This window comes from Aethalodelphis obliquidens, unplaced genomic scaffold (genome assembly GCF_003676395.1).
Source record: "Aethalodelphis obliquidens isolate GAN/ISIS:26980383/991018 unplaced genomic scaffold, ASM367639v1 scaffold5, whole genome shotgun sequence".
NCBI lineage: Eukaryota > Metazoa > Chordata > Mammalia > Artiodactyla > Delphinidae > Aethalodelphis > Aethalodelphis obliquidens.
This window is the reverse complement of record NW_020837949.1, coordinates 1,092,186-1,115,671: the sequence shown is the minus strand read 5'-3', so window position 1 is coordinate 1,115,671 and position 23,486 is coordinate 1,092,186. Positions and strand designations below refer to the sequence as shown.

Sequence of the window (23,486 nt, the reverse complement as noted above, 5' to 3'; positions counted from 1 at the left end):
CACTTGCAGGACCAGACTGTTAACTTTTTAGGAATTTTATGAGCTGGTTGTTAAATATAGCCACTATTAACATTCAATCATATTAACTGACAAACTAGATTGACACACAGGTAAGGAATACTCCAAACTTATCGCTTCCTAATTGTGTGAACTACACTTCACTCTCTCAACGCTATAGCTGTCTTCTCGTGTAATCCTTTTCATCTAGGGAGTCCACATTAAAGTCACTCATGGTGGGCGTGTTTACATCACAGAAATGAGCAAATATGACAAGTCAATGCTTTACGTTTGTCCGGTTGATCGTCTAGACTTGAAGTAAGGGTTGGAAAAGACACCGCTAATGCGATTAGACTTAAACGTGAGTGGTGTCTGCAAGGGTCACATCTGAACAGCACACGAAAACAGAGGACACATTCCTCCAGGCCCCAGAACCACGATCCAGCTCCGCAAAGAGGTAGCTGGCGCCACTGGTGAGCAGGGGAGTTCTGACCACACCACCTGTTAAGGTGAAAACAACCCGTGTTCAAGCTGGAACCACGGGTCGGCCACGGACGCAGGAATCCCACAAAACTGAAGCCAGCCTCCCGCGAGGATCCGTTAGCTCCGTGGCAGCCACAACAGGGAAGGCTGTGTGTTTTTATTGGTGCCGGTTGCATGCCTTCCCAGCACCCCCTGCGCTGACCCCAAGTGGACCGCGTGGACCCGGGCCTCCGCCCCCTCGGGTTCAGCAGCGATCACGCTGCCCACACGGATCCTTCCATATCCCACCTGTCTTTAGAGCTGCCTATGCACAACGTTTGCAAGGTCCATTTCTCCCAGCATCCCTCGATATTCCTGGCCGGAGGGGCATCTTTATGTCACATGCAGATTCTGGCACGTGTTTATCACGAGAAGTGTCACCCATTGCTATGTGCGCTTGTATGAAACAGTGACAGCAACTTTCCAACACACGGAAAGCAGAAGCTTCCTGGATGCCTGGGCGGGATTTTAACAAGGAGCAAACTCGGGCAAGGAGATGCTGGAGGGGCCGAGCTAGCAGAGTGCAAGTGGACGCCCATCGGTTGAGATCGGGGGTCGGATTTCTTGAGATACAAACACCAGCATTTAGTCGGACACCACAGGCCACGTGTCTTGCTACTGCCAGCCGAGACAGACCAGCACAGGACAAGAGGGAAGCTGCCAGGTCACACCCAGCAGCGCTGTCCTTCCGCGGCCAGGGTTTGACTGCTCCCAGCGTGTTCTCCAGTTTTGAGGCTCCTGGGACAGCCCGTGTCTCTGTGAAGTGGTGGAGGGCCCCCTCTCTTCTGAAGGCAGCAAAGAAAGGGCCACCGCCGCTCCCCGACACTCCCTGGGCAGACATGCACTAGAGGGGACAGGGACGCACAGAGCACACACCACTCCCCACTTTTGACTGAGATTCTTTAATCACTTTTTTAAAAACAGTTTTCATTTTCATTTTATTTATTTTTTATTTTTTTGGCCGCGCCGTGCGGCATGTGGGATCTTAGTACCCCGACCAGGGATCAAGTCCGCACCCCCTGCAGTGGAAGTGCGGAGTCTTCACCACTGGACGGCCAGGGAAGTCCCCTGTTTAATCACTTCTTTTTAAAAATCACTTTTTAATGAATAAAATCTCAGCGACACTCGACACCCCCCTGTACACACCCAGCTCTGCAAATAAAATAGCAACTCAGTATAGAGTTCTAAGGAATACACACACGTTGTTTCAGGAATCCAAACGCCCGCACATTCAGGAAACAGGAAGGATGGGAAAAAACTGCTCTCTCATCCCAAATAATGACCATTCAAATGTGAAACCAGAAGTTTAATCGGACACAATTAAATATATTTATATATCTCACACTGAAGAAACATAAGAAGTTAGAAATTACAAGTAGGTATATGCTTCCTATATTCAGATAAACTAGTTTCTATTAATTATTTAGATTCCAGATAGAGAGAAACAACGTTGGGAAAGAAATTATAGATATTAAAGCAGATATACATGACAACACCATTTAAAGACACAAACAACATTTTGGCATTTTTCTCCCCATTCAGCCGGCCGCTTTCCCTATTCTCCTGTCTTCTGAGATGTAACACCTATTTAAGATGGAAAGAACGGTGTGCAGCACGGGAAGCAGAGGTACCAGGGTGACCGGGGAGCGTCTTGTTCCCTAAAACGAGCCCAGCGACACCCAGGGCCGCCTGCACACCTTCCCAGATGTTTACACGTCTTCAGTTTAAGGAAGTGCATTCTCTGTTTCGGGGCGGGGGTGGTACATTTGGCGCTCAAGTGGTATTTTGGCAAATCCAGATCGTTGCTAGATGTGTGTGTCTCCGTGACATCAGACAAGGGGGCAGGCAAAGAGAAGAACAGTCTGGGCCCTGGGGGGAGCCCGGGCCATCCCTCTTCCCCAGCTGCTATGATCCCACGTGGGTAAAAAGCAAAAAAAATGCGGGTCTCCCTGCGTTCCTCCCATGGTGAAAGCACCCCTGGTCTTCTCTGGACGCCAGCAGGGCCCGAGCCTTCCCGGAGAGGGGACCACGGGTGCCTGCCGGGAGCCGGCCGAGTGCCCAGCTTTGCCCCGCACCCCCTCTGATTTTGGTCGCCCTGCAGGGAAGCGTTTAGCTGCGTCTGTGTAAATCCCTATTTGTAGTTCATAACCGTGTCTGGAGTTTGGGGCTCGCCCCCTACCTTGCCCAGGTGAGGCGTCCCTGCGGTGGCTAGCCTGGGAGCAGGCACTCTGGGTGGGAAAGCATTTGCCCCCAGCGGCCCTGCCCATCCTCGGGGGTGGAAGGTCGGGAGGGGCTGTCGACAGTGCTGGGCGGGGAGGCTGTTGAGCGGCGGGATCACACGAAGAGCTGGGACGACTTTCTTATTATCTGCCCCAAAGCTGCAGAACGTCACCATCCTGTCCACCTAACTCCTGAATAAGCCGCGGTGTCTCCAGTGATAAACTGTTGGCGAGACAAACGCCGACTGAGCTTCTTACAGCCGGCGGCCTCCATTCGGCGCCTCATGGCCTCTCCGGGCCCCGCCCTGCACAGCTGACACTCCTTCAGGAAGCGACAGGTCACGAGCCAACTCTATTCCGGGGACCACGCTGACTGCACCATCAGTACGACATGATTGCGGTTAAGAATGTGGATGGGTGCTTTAAGGAAAAATAAATTTTTTTTCAAGAAAGTGAAAATAGATGAACTGATTGCCCCCGGTAATTGCATCTTCCCACAGATCTCTCTTTATTATTGTCTGGTTGAACAAAAATACACATTTTAACTGCTAAACTGCACTGACTACAGAGTCTTAAGGACCCGATTACGAGGCAGCTGCACTGGGAGACGTGGTTAAGTCGTCCCGTGACTGCAGACGGCTTTCCCCGGGGCCTCGGGAAACGCACTCACTGGGGAAAGGCTTTGAGGATGGCGTTCACCTCCTCGGCCACGGCCGTCAGCGCAAACTCGAACTGCTCCTGGAGGGACAGAAGGAAGGAGATGTGAGCGGGGGTCCCTTCTACGCCAGCCTTGGGCTCCCGTGTGTTACTCTGCAGAAAGAAACTGTTTAGGAGAAAAAGGGAAAGGTCGCAGATTTCCGTGGAAAGAACAGGGCACTGGTTTGCAGGATAAGACCCAATGCCGACGGGCCACGCTTCTCGTGTGGGAAAGTCTCATGTTTTATGGCTGCAAGAAGCTGCCAGTAGACACAGGAGCGGGACAGCGGCTGCCTGAGGCTCCACGCACCCCGCCAGGCTCCTCCTGACGGCAGCGCCCAACGCACGGACCCCCCGATGGGTGGGGCTGGATGCAGCTGCTGGTCCTTCCTAGACTCGCCACGAAAACGGTCACAATCACGACCCCTCGGGGTTCCCTGGCCTCAGGATGTAAAGGGTGGTGCTTTCGCTGCTCTGGAAATCCACCCATCACCCAGCTCAACCCGATTCCGCTCCGTTTGCTAGGAACCCTCACGTCACCCTCAACCGTCCCGACTTAAAACATGCGCGCACACGTGCTCACAGACGCCAGCGCACCACGGACGGGACACGCCTCTCGTGCAGCTGAAACCTGCCAGGACTGTTGGGTAGAAACGAGGGGCGAGTCCAGGGTGTCGGGACCGTCCGCTCCTCCAGAGACCAGGGCTCGGCAGACAGCGGATGAGCCCACCTCTCCCGCAGGGCTTCCCGGGCTCCCGGGTCCACCACCTGCTCCCAAACTCTGCATGAAACACTCAAAAGTAGTGTTATCAAGCACTTCCCACTACACCAAAGAAGTCACAAAAATAATAAACTATGCAAATGATCACCTAGCTAAGGACTTTTGATGAAGGAAAGCCCTACTGATGGCTTAAATACTTGATAATTCCAGTCATAAATAGACTTGAGTCCAAAGCCCCAAAGAATGATCAAGTTCCACTTTGAATGGCCAGTACGTAATAGAAACATAGAAACTAGCTCCAGCTGAAACAGCAGACACAAAAGAAGCAGACTCACGTATGTAGAGAACACACTTGTGGATTCCAGCGGGAGGGGAGGGGAGGGGCAACACAAGGGCGGGGGTGGCAGCTGCATCTGCTGGGTGGAAGGGGCTCAAGAGTGGACCATACAACACAGGGAGCAAAGCCAGCTCTCTGTCACAACTGCAGGTGGAAAGTAACCTTGAAAATTGTATAACAATTAGAAAATTGACAGTAAATAAATAAACTAGCTAAAAACATAAAACAGCAGAGTCAACCTAATTTAACGCTCACTTTGGGACAAAGGCCAGTTTCTCACCAGTGCTCCCCTGACCTGACACTGAAGGGATGATCTGCCGGGTTCTAACTCGGAGCCTCTGCTGGCGGCCACGAGCCTCCCACGGACACGGTGGACCCTCCCGCGGAAGAGCCTCCCGGCCCGTGTGCAGGGACCCCCTCGGGGCTGGTGCAGCAGGAGGCGCGCCCACGTGGGCCCAGCACACCCCAGCACCGTGTTCCCGCACGGACGGCCCTCTCCTCCCCTCGAGGCCTGGTGCTCAGGCCTGCTGCCACCAGGACCGACGTGCCCTGGGGAAGCCGCCCTGCGCCGCCGTCTCTTGAGCCAGTGGTCGGCCCAGCAGGGTGTGTCACATGCAGGACTTGGTCCAAGACACGGGAGCAACCCCATCGGACGCCTCCTCCCAAACGATGACTTGCCGATGGGCAGACCAAGGTCCGTGATGACTCAAAAATGTGAAAACATGAAGGGGGCTCTTTGGGAATCTCACTGTACATTTCCCACGCGTGTTTATACGGGAATCCACCCTAGAGCTTGTCTTCAAAGGGAGAAACGGACAAGCAAGAGATACGCGCTGTGGCCTTGCTTATACAAGACACCGGAAAACACCCAATGCCAAAGAGAAGTAAATTATTTTATAGAAAAGTGTCTAATAAGAAAGCCAGCACTTCTGCCACCACGTGAAGTGACAAAGGCGGAGGCAGACCTGCCCCTGTGTCTTGACTGTAATCATTTAAACACTCTCTGTTCACAGGACCACACAGAGGACCGGGCTGTGGGACGAAGCAGGTGCAGTTTACGCCGCTGCTGGGGAGACCGTGGGGCGGAGGGGACGCAGGTCCGCGGGGTCCACGCGATGGTCCCCGCTAAGCTACCGAGAGGGCTCTGACGGCAAAGCCCGGAAGGCGGGGCCCTCGGGGCTGGGCCGCGGCGAGAGGGGCTGTCAGCGCCCGGCCGTCATCCTGGAAGGCTCTGGCGCCAGCTGCCCCCCCAGCTGCTCCCCTGCCACAGGTGGGGACTGTGTGTGGCCCACATTTTGAGCAGCGCCGCCTTAGCTGAGATGCCTGGGTGGGGACGCCAGAAATCGGGAAGAACCTAGCGTTTGAAGTCCTTTTAAGATAGAAATTTAAGAAAACCATTAACATAAAGGGAGAAGCTGCACTTAATGAATACAATTCAATAAGTGACAAGGTGACCATTTTGGCCTGGACTCAAGCTCAGGACAAGAGCCGTCTGAGCAGGGAGGACTCGGGGCGTCCTGGCTGTAACACCTCTGAGCTGACCGCATTTGCAAGGATAGGAAATCAGAGAGAGGGCTGGGGTACTCTAAGCAGGAAGATGTGCTAAACACAGGAGACCCGTGGGACACGGTCCGCTGTCTCTCCCAGGGTCCCTGCCCCTCCGCGTGAGGAGCCGCCGAGGCAGGACGTCCGAGCCCTGCGTCCACACAGGACTGGGCGGTGCGGCCCTAAAAGGGGTCAGGACGGAATGCCCTCTCCCAGCTCCACCCCTGACCTCGGACACCAGAGACAGAGATGGTGCACAGGGCCCGCGTGCCGTGTGCACGTGTGTACATGTGTGTGCACGGGGAGGGTGGGAGACAGAGAGACAGAAGTACAGAGAGGGACGAAGAGACAGAGACAGAGAGACAGACAGAGACAGAGGGAGAGACAGAGAGACAGACAGAGACAGAGGGAGAGACAGAAAGATAGAGACAGAGAGAGAGACACACAGAGACCGGGAGGCGTAAACACGCCTCCAGGAAGGCGAGTAGGGGTGTCAGGGGCGGACCCGAGCAGCGGGAAACACAGCGGTGAAGTCAAAGTGCAGAAAGGGGACAGGTGGGTGGGGGGGAGGCAGTGCATGGAGACCACATGGACGCACCTGTATCCCAAGGGGGCAAACGTGACATCATTACTTGGAGGTGACTGAACACACAAGTCGAATGGCTTTTATTTCTAAGTGACAACTGTAAGAGGAAATTTTACGATGGAAAAGCAAGTGTCAAGGCCTTTGATTAAAAGGGCACGTTTCTTTCAGGAGATGCATTGAAGGGGAAGGAAGGAGTCTGTTTACAAGACACACACGGAGGACAGCTTCACTCATCTTCTGAAGTGTGTTATTTTAATTGCAGCCCCTGACTTCACCTCTCTTCCTAAAAATGAGCGTTTTGCTGGGCCTGTCATGGACGTACAGTGACGGGGTCGGGTGGACGTCACGCACCCACGTGACACCTCTGCCTGGATGTCCTCTTGCCCTTGTGCTGCCTCCACCCCGCAGGGCTGGGTCCGTCCTCTGAGTGACGGGGCACAGCCGTCCACCAGGCATCCGTGGTTGGTTTGACTGAGAGCTTGCTTCCGGGTGGAAACACAGCTCTCTGTGACTTTTTCCAACCTAATGAAGTTCTGTGCCCGGCTAGGCGTCGGGGCTCCGTGGCTGCCCCAGGCCCCAGCCTCAACGAGCTCAGAGCTTGTTAACTGTTCTGACCGTATTCAGCTCAAATGATGCGATTTGACTAAATGGGTTCAAATGAACAGACTGTGGTCGACCTTCTCGTGGCTCGTGGGAAACAGCATTCAGGTTTGCGGCGCTGTTTTGTCCGAGGAAATGTCCTACGTTTTTGTTAAACTGAACTTCAGGGAAAGCTCAGTTTCACGGAGTGAGATGCTGGGCAGAGCAGCCATCGATGAAGAAAGAACGGGGGCGCCTGTGTGTTTACTGTGCGTTACCCCTGAGACTCCAGGAGCTGAATTTCTGCTCTGCCCGGCAGCCTCGGAGAGCTCACACGCAGCCCAGGAAAAGGGCGGGTGTCCGGGGCAGTCCGTCCACGCAGGAGGCCACAGCTTGCCAGCCTCTGCCGTCTGGGAGCACCAGAATGTCGGGGCAAAATCCTCTGGCCACTAGTGTCCCTTTGTCACTTAAAGAAATCAGAAAGTTAGTGACCATAAGGTACGTGACGCTAACACAGGGCAGGGCCCCTTCCTCCAGGCGGGGCTGGAAAACCACCCCTTTGGGCTCGTTCTGGCCAACGGGCTGCAGACCACAGAGGGCTGAATGGGGTTCGTAATGTATTAGGAAATTTTCTGTTCTGTTTTAGAGAGAAGCTCCTCTTCTCAATAACTCTGCCCAGATCCACCCCAGAGTCCGTGTGTTTTGAGGATCCTCGGGCCCTTGGGGGGCGGACGGGCCCGCCTGAGAGGGGCCCAGCGGCAAGGAGGGAAGCGACGGGTTTGAACTTAGCGTCCTGCGCACTATTCACACAGTGGTCAACGGTGTGACACGGAAGGCAGATTTGACCAGAGACAGAATCAGCTCTTCATTCCTGGCTGTAAGTCGCCCCTGCTGCCCCAGCCCCGGTTCTGGGACGTGTGAAGTTGTGCAGCTGCCGGTGGCCACGTAGGGCCCAGACCGTCCAGGACAGTGAACCAAGCCCGCATTTCTGCATGACCAGGCCACTACCCCCAGCACGGTCAGTCCCACGGGCGCTAAACCCGTGGGCTACGGGGCACTGGGACGGCATCGCGTTGTGGTAAAGCTGAACCGCAAACAAACAGGTGTGAGCAGGGTCCGGTTCTCCCCGGGACGCCACCACTGCCAACGGAGAAAGAGTGACCAGCGGGGAATGCTAGCGGCCGCGCCCTGAGCCCAGGGGCCGAGCTCACCTCTCCAGCGAGGTCACACACCTTCTCCGGTACGCTCCTGTCAAGACGCACACCCGGACCCCACCATGGGACCACCAGACACACCCCAGCCAGAGACAGTCCAAGAAGCACAACCAGACCTGGCCGGTCCTCAAGGCCACGGTGCCGTCCACCAGAGGCGGCGAGGGGGACGTGACCAGTGAGCGCACGCGTGCCTGCTCCTGGAAGGGACCCTGCTCCAGAGAAAGGCCCCTGGGAGACTTGACGCGGTCCGTACGTGAGTCAGCGGCATCGAATCCGTGCCGGCTTCCTGGCCTCGCTTGTTCCCTGCGGTTATGAAGTGTAACCGTGGGAAGCTGGTGAAGGGCACACGGGAATTACTTGTATTTTTTCTGCAAGTGTTTGCAGGTCTGAAATAATTTCAGATTTCAAAAAGTCTAAGGAAACATGCAGTGTGCAGTGACTCTCACATAAGATCCCACAGGAGGGTCTGGTGACAATGCTGCACGTTCTAGGGCCCGAAATAAAGCGGAGGGACAGAGGGGCCGTCGGTGCTGGTGTCGTCAAGCCGCTCCCCCCCGCCCCAGCCCAGACGCGGGAAGAGATCAGGGCAGCTGTGATCGCCAGCTGGACAGGGCAGGGCTGGGCAGAGATCCTGACCGCTGAGTGTTTGCTCCCACTCAGAAGAGGTTTCTGATTCTACAAGAGAATTAAGCTGGCTTTGCCTCAGTGCTTGGGGCTTCGACAACGCGGAACCAGCCACAGGGCCCTTGCAGTGACCTCCAAGGTCACAGTGTGCTCGCTGGACTCACCAGGCTCCTGGCTTCTCCCTCCTCAACGGGGTGGGCGGCATTTCCACTGTTCTCTCTCCCTCAGGCTCAGACACCGCACTGTCCTGCTTGATTTCACACAGTGACAGCGAGGGAGGGACGGCGTAGCACTGCTTGCCCTTTGTGGGGGACAGTGAGACCCCGAGGCGGGATGACTGGGGCCCCAGAATCGTCACCACCAGGCACCAAAGCACAGCCCAGCTTGATCTCACAGGAGAGCTTACGGTAGCTTGAAGTCTCCTCAAGTATAGAGCAGCGGTTTTGCAAGGGCGTCTTGCACCATTTGTGGCCTTTGGTGGAGGCGCTAACGGCAGCGGAGGGTCGGGACTCCACACTGAGAAGAAGATTCTCTATTTTATGGCTGCAGGGTGTGTGGGAGTGTTTGTGGCTGGACACAGATATGTCTGGAATGCTGAGAGAATGGGTCATCACAGTGACCTGTTTCTAGCTCTGGTTAACCCCAGGCCAACCAGGAATCTTTTGTCTTTGCTCTTTTGCTGCAGACTTGGCCTTTTTAATAAGTATGCACACGAGCTACTCAGGGTGCTCAGGGACCCAGCAGCACCTGGGACGTTCTGGTGACCACTGTCCTGATGACCGCACGGCAGAGCTGCAGCTGTGGGAGCTGGAAATACGGGAGGTGGGCAGAACGTTGCATGAACGCAGAACATTCCACGCAGGGGTGCCGGCGTTTATCACTGACCTCTGACTATAAAACTGCAACATTCTCCCTCCCTCCCCAAACCTGGCACATGGAGAGTTCCCAGGGCCTGAGGTTCGACTGCACCTGCTCAGGCTGAAATGTCTGGCTGCTGCCGGAGCTGCCCTCGACCCTGCAGGGAGGCGCTGCCCACATCCTGCCCCGTGCAGCCCTGGCCTGGGAGGAGGCCAGCCGGCCTGACCCTCGCTCCTCTCGAGAAAACCTCCACACAAAGACCCACCCCCGCAAAGCCCTGGCAGCCCCGAGGACTGGCCGACAGTACCTTTGTCTGAACCATGCGTGGCCTCTGGTCCCTCAAGTGCTCCAGCGTCGCGGCGATGTCGATCTCTTTAGCGCCTGCAACAAACACAAGTGGGGCTCAGCCCAGGCACAAGACAACCCGCGCTCTGCGTCCCTCGCCTGCTGCCGGGGTCCCTCAGGGCCCAGCGGCCAAATGACAACGACAGTCATCCCTCAGCTGCCCGGCTGGCAGGCAGTTTCAGGGTTCACACAAGAAAACAGGGCAAGGCGGCTTTCATTAGCATTGATTCAAGAAGGCTGGGCTGAAAAATGTTATCAACGCCTATATAGATACCCACAGCAAGCTGTCGCCAGGAGCGACTAAGGCTTTCCTGATTTTTTTTTTTTTTTGGTGGCATTTTAAGACTTTTATTTTGTTTGGCTGTGCTGCACAGCTTGCGGGATCTCAGTTCCCCGACCAGGGATTGAACCCGGGCCACAGCTGTGAAAGCCCGGAATCCTACCCACTAGGCCACCAGGGAACGCCCACGAATTTTTTTTTAAAGATAGTTTTGATGTGAACCATTTTTAAAGTCTTTATTGAATTTGTTACAATATTGCTTCCATTTTATGTTTCGGTTTTTTGGCCGCGAGGCATGTGGGATTAATTAATTAATTAATTCCCTGACCAGGGATCGAACCCGCACCTCCTGCATTGGAAGGCGAAGTCTTAACCACTGGACCATCAGGGAAGGCCCCCAACAATGTTTTAAGTCATAGGAAGTAGCATATAAACTTCAATTTCTATTGCATAGGATTTTTATTCAGAGAACTAATCTTATACATCTAAATATTGGCTTCTAAAGGCAGAGTCCCCTGCCTGTTAGAAGTGTGTTCCAAATGTTAAGAAAAGGTCAGGACGCCCCACATGCTCACGGGTTAGTCGTGTGGCTTAGATCCCCTCCTACAGACGCACCCACCTGACACCAGGTGACTTGGGTGCCACAGAAATACTACTATTTGAGTTTAAAAATGTAACCTTACGCATTCCGCGTATGTTCTTGTTTTTGCATCTCGCTAGGTCCTTTGGTAGCTGGACAACAAACAAGACTGGGTCCCGAGCTCGCGAGCTTCTTACAGTTCACAGGGGAGCATCTCACGTCTGCTGTGCAATCCTGTCAAATGCTGGGGGCTTGGGCGGGGCGCACCTCTGAAGTCAGCCGGGACCCCCCACCAACCCCCAGTAAGTGCATGTCACGCGCAGCATTTTGTCTCATGGTGCCAGAACTGTCACCACTCCCTGTTCAGGGGAAACTGAGGCTCGTCCCGGTCACGCAGAGCAGGTAGCCATGCTCATCGGACCCAGATGTGGAAGCGAGACCGGGCTGGTGGCCACCAGGACGGCTCTGGTCTCCCACTTCCATCACACCTGCGTGTGCACAGCCCTGCCCTTGGCCGGGAGCTGGGAGGCGCGCCTGAAAACGTCCCAGGCCGCGGCAGCCTTAGTGCCCTGGTTCATCCTGGAGGCCTGAGGCCCACGTGGGTGACAGCTGAGCCGCCAGCGCCTTTTTCCGAGTGGCAGGGAGATGCCGCTGGGGACATGGATGAGGGTGGGAGGGAAGGTGGGGGGACCGCACACTGTCTCAGGGAGAGGGTGCCTGAAGTGGGAGGGGCTGGCGGCTGGAGGGAAGGGGGACGGCTGGGAGGAAACACATTCCAACCAGGTGCTGTGCTCGCATCAGGGAAACTGCCACGAGTATTGGGAATCCGGCAGTAAGTCGCTGAGACCGGGAGGCCAGGATCCGGGCTGACCCCCCTCGGCCAGCACGGTGGCCAGTCCGAGTGCCTCGAGGTGTGGGGACAGTGTGGCATGAGCTCATCACATCTAAGCTGGCCATCCTTCCAGACAATGAACGCCCTCCGTCGGGTATGGGAACACCCCAAGCCCCCCCGACTCTTAAGTCAAAGTCTTTCTAGGAAGTCTTTCTTTCTGGGGGATCCGCCGAGAAACTCGTCCAGGTGGAAGACAGGGTCTCCTTCTGTTTGCCTGAAGGCTCCTCTGAAGGTGTCAGAAGTTTTTGAAAGCTGACAAGGTCACAAGATGTACAGTCTTGTTTGGGGGGGACCTGTGAGCCCAGAACAGCCTGAAACAGTGGGTGAAAGAGGAGCTACGGGGGGGTCCCCCGGCCACGTGCGCAGTGGCCCCCCGAGGAGCCCCTGTGCCAGGAACCTGCCTCCTCATCTCCCCAAAGGAACACGGAAATGGGCTTCTTCAAACCACAGGTTTGCCTTAAGAAAGTGAAGTCCTACGTGGAGAGCGAGCAAGGGAGGGGGTGTCCCACCCGAGACCTGAGTTCTCGTCCCCCCAGAAACACCCAGCTGCCGGGTCAGCGTGGCCCCTCTAGACGCAGCACGGAGCTGCTGCTGCTGCAGTTTAATTCCAAGCGTGAAGAGGCCCGGCTGTGGGCAGGACACGGAAAACCCCACCTGGGCGCGTCCGGGGCGGGCATGAAGCTCCAGCGGGCGCAGGGCAGCGAGGGGCCTCGCGGGGAGCCGTGAGTCAGCGCGTGGTGACCGCGCGATGCGCAGAACGTATTAGCTGCTCAGTGAATGTGACCCCGCGGATTCTGTGAGCAGAGCCTTCTGGGAGAAGTGCTATCTCTGGGCAGCTCTGTCCTCCCGTGCCGTGGACGCCAGGAGAACAAGGTGTGGAGTGGAGGTTGATTCATCAGCTCAGAGACGATCCTAGTCCTTTAAAAACAAAATCCTGAGGGGTCCAGACTTAACCCCCCACTTTTTAAGGTTGCTCAGGGCAGCGTCTTTAGTCCTTGAAACTCGTTTGAAAGACTCTTTCAACAGCCCTTTTCTTCCAAAGGGCTAGTCTGAACAAGAGAACCAGCATGAAGTCCCGAATCCCCCGTCCCTCCTCCGTCACCCTGGAGCGACTCTGCAGGGCTCTGCCTGGGGCCACGTGCAGGTCCCCTCCGAAGGCAGCTCCGTGGGGAGACTGCAGGGCCACTGGGTGACGCTCTGATCAGGTGCTACAGACGAAACCTCTCTCTTCACTGCACTCTCCTTCGGACGACCGCTGACAGAGGAAGGAGAAGGCCTACTTAGGTTTTCCCTAGACAGGGTCTGGGGAACGCGAAACGCCCGGGGACCACGTCTCAGATCACGCTTAGCCTGAAGCCAAGGCTCAACAGTGGAGGGAATCAAATTGAAGCTTATGAAACCGTACGGCGCTGCAAACAGAGAAGCAATGGATTCATCAGGTAGATCAGTGTCCGACGTGGACGGCTGCTGTCTCCCCGCGTGTTAGGATGGAGGAGAGTTAGTCGTCTGAAGTGTGTGTGGAGAGAGAAGTTTTAGCAGAACACACACGCAGGATCTTCTATGAGGGCCGGGAGGCACGGCCCTGCACCCTGTTCGGTGACCCCGGGCATCCTGGTAACCCTGAGGTGCACGAGACACACAGTCTGCGTTGGTAAACCAGAGCCTCGGGGCTGGAGGGAGGGGGGTGCGTCCTCTTCACCTTATAACAGGCTTTACTGAAGGTAAAAGGATTTACTTAAATCCCCCAATAGCTAGGAAGCTCCCTCTAGTGCTTTTAAAATGGAATGCTCTCTACAAATCCCATTTTGCTGATCGCATGTCAAGGTCCAGGCGAACAGACACATGAGGTGCGGTGCTCAGGTCGAAACGCATGTGACTAGTTGAGGAATTAATTATAACAGATGCAAATAAAACCCGGACAGAAGACGGGGTGTGATTTCAGGGAGAGGTTTCTGGCATTTTCTATTGGATATTTGAATACAAGAGGAACGTATGTGCTTATTTAAGTCATCCTGTGGTCGGTCGAAGCTGGTGATTCCATGAATGTACAGCACAGACAGAGGCAGCCTGTGCACTTGGGCCCAGCACCGCACAGGGCGACTGTGAGTCAGTCTGACCCATCTTTCCCGGCACCAGTGACCCAGCAGGTGTGCTGCAGACTCGAGGCCGGAGTGGCCGGCGGGGTCCTGAGAGACACTGGCCCGGCGCCACCCAGAGCACCGACCAACACACCCGAAGGGCTGCCACTGCGGCTTCCCAGTGTGCGCGGTGGGGTGGGGGGCATTGGCTCCGAAGTTCACATTATTGGTTAAATACATTTTTAAGACAACAGGGGTTTTTAAGCTTTAGATAAAAAAGTATTCGTCATCAAACAAGAAACATCGAAAGAACTTAGTATCAGCACAATATTAAAAGTTTCTTAGGATGCGAGAGCCAATTCAGAGTGAAAGAAAGCCAAGCGAACGGGCCACTGGTACCTCCTACGAGGCTTGCTCTGGCTCCCCCGGTGACTGCTGGCTAGTGCACGGGGCGCCCTTGTCTCTCCCCGTCCTCTGCGTCCACACGTCCTCAGCAACATCACGTAATAAACAGAAATACATTTTGCTGCAGAGTTTTTACCAGAAGGTCTTGCAAACCGCAGGGATGCAATGTATCCTTTTTTCTTGTTAAAAAAAGCCCTCATGCGTCAAGCGCACGAGAGAGAGAGGCCTTTATTTTGCAGGAGGAAATTGTCTCAATTCCACCCTCTGGGAGAACTGAGGAGAGCTCTGCTCCCCGCTAAACACACCTAAAGGGGCGAAGGAAGAGTGGTGACGGTCGTGAGCCCGCAAGGGGCACTGCCTATGTCCCAGGACGAAGCCAGAGCTGTCTGGGCGCCGAGCTGGGTCCCGAGAGTCTGTGGTCTTCGGCCGAGCTCCGTTTGGGGAGGAAGGGCTGAGCAGGGTGGGCAGGGCCAGCGCGAGGCCTCAGCCCTGCAACCAGCAGGGCTGGAGGTCACAGCTGGGGCTCCCTCTGGGTCAGCAGGATGACCGAGCCTTGACCCCAGGCGCCGTGAGTCAGGGAGCACCACAGCCGGAGGGCAGCCCTCCTCCCGCCTCTGGGTGTCTCTGGGTGCAGGTGCCGCCTCCAGACCCTGGCCTCCCACTGTGCACACACGTGGGCACGTTCCCACACACTCCCCCACGGTGCGCACGCACACGCACACGCACGCACGCACACGCACACACTCTGTCCTGGGTCTTCCGTGCCGAGCAGTTTCTACTTCATGCTTCCGGATGCTCTGAATCGACTGAAGATTCATCAAAATTAAAAAGGAAGACTTTTTGCTGGCTTTCTAGATTAAGGATCATCTCCCTTTCACAAGGTTTCACTGGGATCAAAGGAGACAAACTGGCATCATATCCACTTGAAAATCAAGTACCTCAGAACCCAAACAAACTAGGTATTTTTCATGTTTTTAAAAACAAATTCGAAATCATTTTTCAGGAGAAGCTAGGATACCTCCCGATCTTTCTAAAAAAATACAAGTAAACCAAAGCAGGACTGGGTGTATCGCCTGTAAAGTTGCCATCACTCACGCTCCAGGAGGTGTCGGAATTGTGTGACGCATCCTGCGATGTTCAACGAGGCGCCAGAGCGTCTCTGACGCTGCGCAGGTACCGGCAGCATCGACGCTGAGAACCACCCGGCACCCAAGTGCATGCGAGTGCACAGTGGTTAAAAAAGAGGGCGTCAAAAAAAAAAAAAAGAGAGGGCGTCAGGAAGGGGCGACCGTTAAACTTGTAAAGAAGAGATGGACGTGACGGCCGCGAGCACGCCGTTCAGGTCACCACCCACCCCGGGAAGGCAGGCGGCGTGGACACAGCGCGTGCATGGGAAGCTGATGGCGGGGACCTCACTACCTCCCGGTTCCACCCACGTGACAAGGAACCACGTAGGACGCACAAGCCCCAGGACACACTCAGGTCCTCAGTGGACGGGTCAGAGTTATGAAGGGGACGAGGGGTGGGTCATCCGGGTGATGTCCGTGGCTGCAGGGAAGAGGCTGGGAGCCCACAGTGACACGGGAGTCTCAGGGGAGCAGGGGGGCTCTGAAGCGGCCCTCCCGTGCCGCCCAGGGTCTTGCACTTGGGGCCAGACACACTCCTGAGCCCCCATATGATCAGAGCACAGGGGCAGGAGCGCGGGCAGGCGGCCGGGCCTCGTGGGACCGATGGCCGCCCCGAGGGGCTGGGCCCTTGTTACCCTTGAGCCGAGGCCAAGTGCTCCAGGGGAGCTGGGCTCTCAGCCACTCACAAAACCCCCATCGAAGGCTCTCGGTGCCCCTCCTCCCACCTCGGCCCCCGAGTCTACGTCTGGTTCAGAAACTGAGGGTGCGGCCGGCCCCGTGGCCTGGCCGGGACGGGGCTACTTAGTTACCCAGCTGACGGCAGCACGGGGACCACGGTCCTTGGATTCCTCGTACCGCCTCCGCCCAGGAAAGGAGAGGCAGGGTCCGGGGAGGCCTAATCGGGCACCACGAGGTCATAAGGACGACACAGACGGTCAGCACTTGTCCCAGACGCTCTAACACAAGTTCACGCGACTGTGGCAGGAGTTTTCGGGAGGGTCACTAATGCAAAGTGACAGAGGCGTGGTCCTCAACGCCACTGCCCACCCGCAGAGCGCGGCCGCTCAGCCAGGGCACAGGCCTCAGGGTCCTACTTCACAGTGTTTGAGCCGTCGCTGCCCCACGACCGGGGTTGCTGTGCGCGGGGACCTCCTGCCACCAGGGAGGGACGAGGGGTCTTTGGCAGGAGAGGGGATGGACCCTCACTGTCTGGGGAGGAGCCGCGAGCTGCTGCTGAGAGGGGCCAGGGCAGCTTTGCTGGGCCTCCGGGGCCTCCGGGGTAGGGAGACTCTGGGGCGGCGGGCAGCCAGCAATGCTGAAGGACTCTCGTGGCCTCCAAGCCGTGGCGACCCTGCCAAACATGGCCAGCCAGGGGCCAGGGGCCAGCAGGACGGACGGTGGCGATGCTCACGGGGACGGGGTGGGGGGCTAGTCTGGGTTTGGGGACCAGAGAGAGGAAAACCTGGGCGACAAGCTGGCTGTCGCTCTTCCGGGCAAAGGAAGCGCGCATGGGAGGGACGGCCCTGGACCGGCGTCGGGTGGGGTCCAGCCAGGTCTCCCGGCTTCTCATCGGCCGCGTGGGACCGTGTCCACGGGTGACTCAGGAGGGAGGAGAAGCCACGTGAGCAGATCTGACCCATGAGATGCAGGGGGTTCCACACCGGCCAGGAGTGCCCCCTGCGGTGCCAAAGTCCACGGGGCCCCTGTCCGCCCATCAACAGGTCAGAGAGCACAGAACCGTCAGCTTTACCTGCCCAGGAATGAGCCACAGGATAGAGACCATTTAGGAGGCAAAGTGTGCGATTACGGGCTGCACTGTGGTTCACGAGAGGACCCGGATAAGACGGGCTTAGGATGTTTTCCAGGAACAACTGTCCCATTTTGTCTCGTGTCTCGCCTATTAGTCCCTCATCTATTGTGTCACCGGGCCTGGGTCACACCCCCAGCGATACTGCTCCCGGGACCCCTGTCCCCACCCGAGCCTCAGCTCCAACTGGCCAGATGAACAGACCAGGGAGGAAATATCCACCCGTCACCTCATGGGACACAATTTCTCCAGGTAAAGGAAAGGCCTCCCCACCCCACCCTGTTCTGGACACTTTTTTCAGCCTGAAACCTGCATGCGCTGAAGACGAGGCGTCACCACCTGGAAGCCACGCTGGAGGCAGACTGGTCCGTAGAATTCATTCTCTGCTGGGTCTTCATGTTTCAGCCACAGACATAAAAACAAGACGTTCCCCCCTCGACGTGCCTTGCTCTGTGCAGCCTGCTTCTCCCAGTTAGTCTTGTCTGTAGAAGCGCCGTCCACGTGCACGGTCATGGCCAGGGGCGGGCTCGGCCCTTTGTGCAGACCCCTGTGCACATAGACCCCTGGGGTCCTGCCCGCTCCAGCCCTTGAATCCAGCGGCACCAAGTCGGTCCTGCTGGGACCCACTGCACGTCCTCCTTCCCCAGCGGCTCCAGATGGATCCGGTCAGCGAGCCTGTGGTTCCAGGTCCCCGTGGTCTGACCTCTGTCTCCCCTCCCTGGCGGAGTTTCTGCTCCGCCCCTGTCCCCGGACCGCGCAGCCTGGCCGTGCCTCTGCAGTGCCGCCCCCTAAGCTCTTGGGCTCTGCCATTTGCAGAAAGACCAGGCTCCGCATCAGGCTGGCCAGCTGGTTGCTTTCCGGCACGTCACCAAACCTCTGGGGATCTGCTTCCTCAGTTTGCAACCAAGTGTCGGAATAAATGAGCCCTCAGGGCCCCTTGGGGCTGTGAGGAACGGGCTACAGACGCGTACGGGGCTCTGTGACAGGCGTGGGGCGAAGCGACCCTGCCACTGCCCCTGCATCCCGGGGCCCCAAGTCACAGCTGCAGCCCCCACCTGCTTCTCCGCATGGAGTGTAAAGCCCAGGAGGGCAGATCGTTCCCTTGCTCACCATGTATTCTGGGTGCTCAGTAAGTACTAGGCTGGAACACACTTCTGTGGTTCAGCCCGTATTTGCCAAAAGGGGGAACGATACCGTGATGGTGGCCGAGGGGGACAGCAGGGTCCACGAGTGGGGAAAGGGAGTGGGGGGCACGTCCCCCGCAGACCAGGGCCGGGTCCTGGGTTCTGCAGGAAGGAGCCGGCGTGGCCCAGAGAGAGGGGCTACGAACACGTGGGGCCTCCCGAGAGCTCTCTCTTAACATCCTGCTGACCGCTGTGTGCAGAAGAGACGGGCACAGGAGCGAGCGGGGAGGCCAGTCCAAGGCCACAGAGGAAGGGACGGAGGGAGCAGGGCCGAGAGACAGAAGAGATGGAGGACCGGACACACGTGGACGACCACCTTCAGCTCTGCTCCCTGGAGCACGGCCACCCAACGGGACTTCCCGTTACGGGCGCGTTTTCCGTCTGCACCGCCTGTTTGGCAGCCCCCGGGCACCTGTGTATTGGGGCGCCTGGCATGTGGTCAGCGTTTCAATCTTATCATGTAAGTTGCCACACGTGGCTGATGGCTAATGCCCTGAACAGTGCAGCTCTGGGGGAGTGCTGGGTTTTAAAAGTTCAACGAGCCACGAAGTGTTACTTCTCCCAGAATGGGAGAAAATATTTGCAAATCACACATCTGATAAGGGTTTAATATTCACAATATATAAAGAACTCCTACACCTCAATGACAAAAAACCAAACAGCCCAATTAAAAAATGGGCAAAGAACTTGAATAGACACTTCTCCAAAGAAAATGTCCAAATGGTTGACACACACATGAAAAGGTGCTCAACATCTCTAGTCCTTAGGAAAATGCAAAGCAAACCCACAGCGAGATGCTGCTTCCCAGCCATGAGGATGGCTACCATCAAAACCCCAGAAAATGACACAAGTGTTGAAGGGGGTTTGGGAACTGGAGCCCTTCCTTATGCACTGTTGGTGGGAATGGAAAATGGTGCAGCTGCCGTGGAAAACAGTACGGAGGATCCTCAAGAAATTAGAAATAAAACTGCCATGCGATCCAGCAATTCCACACGGGGTGTATAACCCCAAAGAACTGAAAGCAGAAGCTCAAAGAGATGTTTGCACACCCACGATCGTAGCAGCATTAATTCAACAGCTGAAAGGTGGAAGCGACCCGAGTGTCTACAGATGGATGACGGATAAGCTACCCGTGGTCCCCACCCCTGCAACGGAACGTCATTCAGCCTCATCAGGAAGGAAATCCTGCCACTGGCTCCAACCCGGTGCACCTTGAGGACGTGATGCTCAGTGACATAAGCGAGGCACAGAAGGGCACACACTGTCTGATTCCACTCATGTGAGGTCCCAAGAGCTGTCAGAGTCACAGACACAGGAGGCACGATGGAGATTGTGCATGAGGAGATGCTTACTGATGCCACCATGTGACAGGGACATAGTAAAGAAGACGAGCTTCCTGAGGATGGAGACCGGGAGCTGGACAGACGGCCACGCGGGCGCTGCACATCCCTTCACACTCCGTGCTGAGACCGCTTAGGACGAACTCGCGGCCGATGCAAGCTTAAGAGGCGTCTCCAGGCGCACCTGCCGACTCGGGCCAGCACCCCACGTCACACCATGAAATCCCAGTCCTGCTGCAGTTCCTGCCAAACGACAGGAACAGGCCCCCAGGACAGTCCAGGCCTGCGGACACCCCAGGAGCCGGGAGGCTCAGGGCGGCACGGCCAGCTTCCCAGAGGTGGGGCTTCCTCCGTGGCCCCCGGTGAGGGACAGCCCGTGAGGCCACCTCCAGGTGACCCAGCACATGTGGTCCTCGGGAAGCCCCATCATCCGCCTGGTGCTCTCCATTTGTTTGAAAAATTGTGGTGACCCTGGGCAAAGAGAGGTCACGGACAAAAACGTAAGAGGCACAAGCTTGGAGAATATCTCGGCTGCAAAACCAACATTGCTACGTCTGAGCTCAGTCCCTAGGTGAGAGAGGAACGCTACCGAACCCTGATTCTGACCCAAAATATTAGCCCGAGTTAGACGCGTGTTCGCAGCCACGGGAAAAACGTGTGGAAGAATTTTACAGGTTGACCCCTGACTTTCCCGCCACAAACCCGGGCAGAGAACCAGCCCCCCAACTCAGACTTCCAACCGCATCCTGTCTGCTCGCTGACAGACCAGACGGTGCCGAAAGCCCCTTACGATTCCTGCTGCATCAAAGGCTTTACTCCCCGAAGCCCGTGTGCCCGGCCCAGGCTCCAGGCTGTGGCTGGCTGGGCTGCCCGAGTGTCCCCGGCCAGCCTCAGAGCCCAGGGCCGACGCAGGCGCCGGGCTGCAGGACAGCTTGGGAGAGGCATTCTTCGGTCCTCCTGCAATTCATTCCTTTAAGAAAAAGGGAACAGGAAGAAAGGCTTCGTGTCCAGGCCCAGAGCCTTTGATCATTTGATGAACGCGGGCCGGCAGCACGGGCCTCCGGCTTCTCAAGCCAGACAAAGGTGGCCCTGGCCGCCCGGCCCCGCGAGCCCGGCCCAGAACAAAACCCCGGCGGCCGCTCGCCGGGGCGGCCTGGGAAAGGCCCACCTCGCAGGCCGAGGGGCCGCCCTGCCCTTTGATCTGGCCCGAGACTGCAGCCTGGGCCCCGGGTCAGGGGATTTCACAGCGCGGGCCCCCGGGCAGAGGGGAGCAGGTCAGGGGCAGAATGAGGGGTGACCAATCTCTGAAAGAGCCTGGAGACCGCCCTCCCGGGTCAGTTCCACATGGCTGGGCTCGCACTGTTGCCGCAGCCGAGCCTCAAGTGGGATTTGACAGGACGGGGCAGGCACCTCGGGCCCAGGGGCAGGCGGGGCGGGGGGCAGCCGGGATGGAGTCGGCCCCGCCCCCGGGGCTGCGGCACTGTCCTGCTCCAGGTGCCCTCACACCTGCTGCGTGGACACCCGGGTATTCCCCCCGCCCCGGTACCGGTACCGCTGGGGCGCCTGTCCTTGGGACGAGCCGGGCGCCATGCCACACGGTGTATACGCAGGGGGTTCCTGTGTCACTTGCTTACACACAAAGGCAGCACCTCAAACACGCAAGGGGATCTGCATTCTCGGAAGGCATTTGGTTTGACAGACGGGGAAACGCTACATGTGACAGCAGACAGGGGAGCAGGATGGGGGAGAAGCAGGAATTCCGCTGTGGGCTGCCGGCTCGGAGTGACGGCGCGTTTGCAAATGAAGAGACAGATACAGTCGATGGGACACAGAGGCATTACTGGACGGGGAACAAATGACCTTTCCGCCAAAAAAGTTAGCTTTTTGGATCTAAGGCCAAAACATGTTATTAAAAAGCACCGTCAGAGCATTTGCATTTGCTTCGTTGTTTCTTTGTTTGCACATCACAGCTCAGAGCTACTTCAGGGCGTGAAATACGGTCTCTGGTGGTGTGAGCCCGGCCCACCGTCCCGCACCCCCGCCTCCCCGCCCCGGAGCCGGCAGGGAGCCTGCGGCACAAGGGGGCCAGTCCTGGGTCCCGGCTGGTCACATGCTTACCAGCTGTAGGGCTGGAAACGCTCAAGCTCTCTAGTCCTCGTGTGTAACACAATGGCTCTTATTTTATCCTCACACGTCGATATCCTTGGGCTAAAGATGTGTTCTGTTTTTCTTTTAACCAGGAGAAATGGAGTAAGAAAGATGCCTATTTCAGAGCTGCTGACAGTGGTGTGACAATGTATAGAAATCCATTTCTGTAATCAGTGTCTGCTCTCACTGCAGGCACAGGATGAAGGGTGGGCGTCCTGGAAGGTGGGTGCCCTAGCTAAGAACACACGTGTGCGTGTGTGCGTGAGTGTGTGTCAATGTGGAGAGGAAGACGTTTTCACAGGTGGGAAGGAGACCGTAAGATGTCACTCATCGCAGTGTTTCCTGCCCAAGTTCCCTGGAGGCTGACAGGCAGCTCAAGAACAAGGAAGCGCCTTTTCAGGCCAGGTTAGGGTCTCCTTGCTGACGGGTGCGTGGTTCTCCCAGAGGCGGGTCTGAGAGAATCTTCTCCCAGTTGACTACTGGCCTCTAAGGGGACACCTCACGGGTTTGTCCTGTGGACCACGCCTGGGGAGCCCCAGCCCCGTTTGGTCCCTGCACTCTCATGGGTTAAACTCCACCCAAGCCATGAACTCATCCCAGGTCTGTGCTCAGATCACAGCACTCTAACCCCAAGTCCCCGGACACTGTCTTTAGGAGGGAAAGGCCCAGGACCACGGAGAGTGATTCATGTGCTCAAACGATGTTACAAAGGGGCATCCGAAGGTGACCTATTTTAGAGACACTCACTCCAAGAGATTTTAGGTGGCTCTGAATTTTGCAGATATAGTTTGAGTAACAGGGAGGATTTAAGGCTATTCTGAGCTGCTGAAACGCTGGAAGATCAGGGCTGCCTTCTCCTCACTCCTGGTGTTAACACAGGACGTCCTCAGCGAGCACTCACGCGTCACCGACTGTGCGCTGAGCCCAGCGTGCGACCCCGGGAGGAGGTGACGAAGGAGGAACCTTAGAAATGGACGCGCTTTGCCGCAAACAGCCTTCCTGCGGCTCAGGCTAATTTTCCCCGAGGATTTCTGTGACTGCTGCACCGAGGTTGCCATGGCAACCCCAGCCGGCTCTGAGCCACACAGAGCAGCCCCGCTCCGAGCCTTACCTTTGGCCATCTTATTGAGAACCATGTCGATCAGGATGTAGGTGCCGCTCCTGCCCGCGCCGTCACTGTCAATAGAAGGAGAGAGATGAGGACACACGCACCACGCTGTCCCCACTCCCCACACGCCAACGATGGCACCTTGCCTCTGTGCTCAAGGGGGGCCCATGAGAGGAGAGGAGGGCAGGGTGGAGAATTGGAGAGGAAGAGAAAGAAAGGGGGTGAGGGGGGTCAGGGTGGGAGAGGGGAGGAGGATGGGAATGGAGGGGGAGGAGGAGGGGAGGGGGAGGGGAC

At 56.8% G+C, this 23,486-nt stretch overlaps 1 protein-coding gene across 2 annotated transcripts in view; it reads right to left on the bottom strand.

Moving 5' to 3' along the window:
* Positions 1 to 1,810: 1,810 nt before the first annotated feature.
* Positions 1,811 to 23,486, bottom strand: part of PTPRN2 (protein tyrosine phosphatase receptor type N2) — a 687,992-nt gene continuing 666,316 nt past the window's right edge. For both annotated transcript variants that reach the window (XM_027101365.1, XM_027101366.1), the window contains exons 21-24: positions 23,196 to 23,260; positions 10,206 to 10,279; positions 3,409 to 3,476; positions 1,811 to 3,158 (exon numbers count right to left, since the gene is read on the bottom strand). In XM_027101365.1, coding sequence (XP_026957166.1) covers positions 3,140 to 3,158; positions 3,409 to 3,476; positions 10,206 to 10,279; positions 23,196 to 23,260 — 226 coding nt within the window. In that variant the 3' untranslated portion in view covers positions 1,811 to 3,139. The remainder of the gene's footprint in view (positions 3,159 to 3,408; positions 3,477 to 10,205; positions 10,280 to 23,195; positions 23,261 to 23,486) is intronic.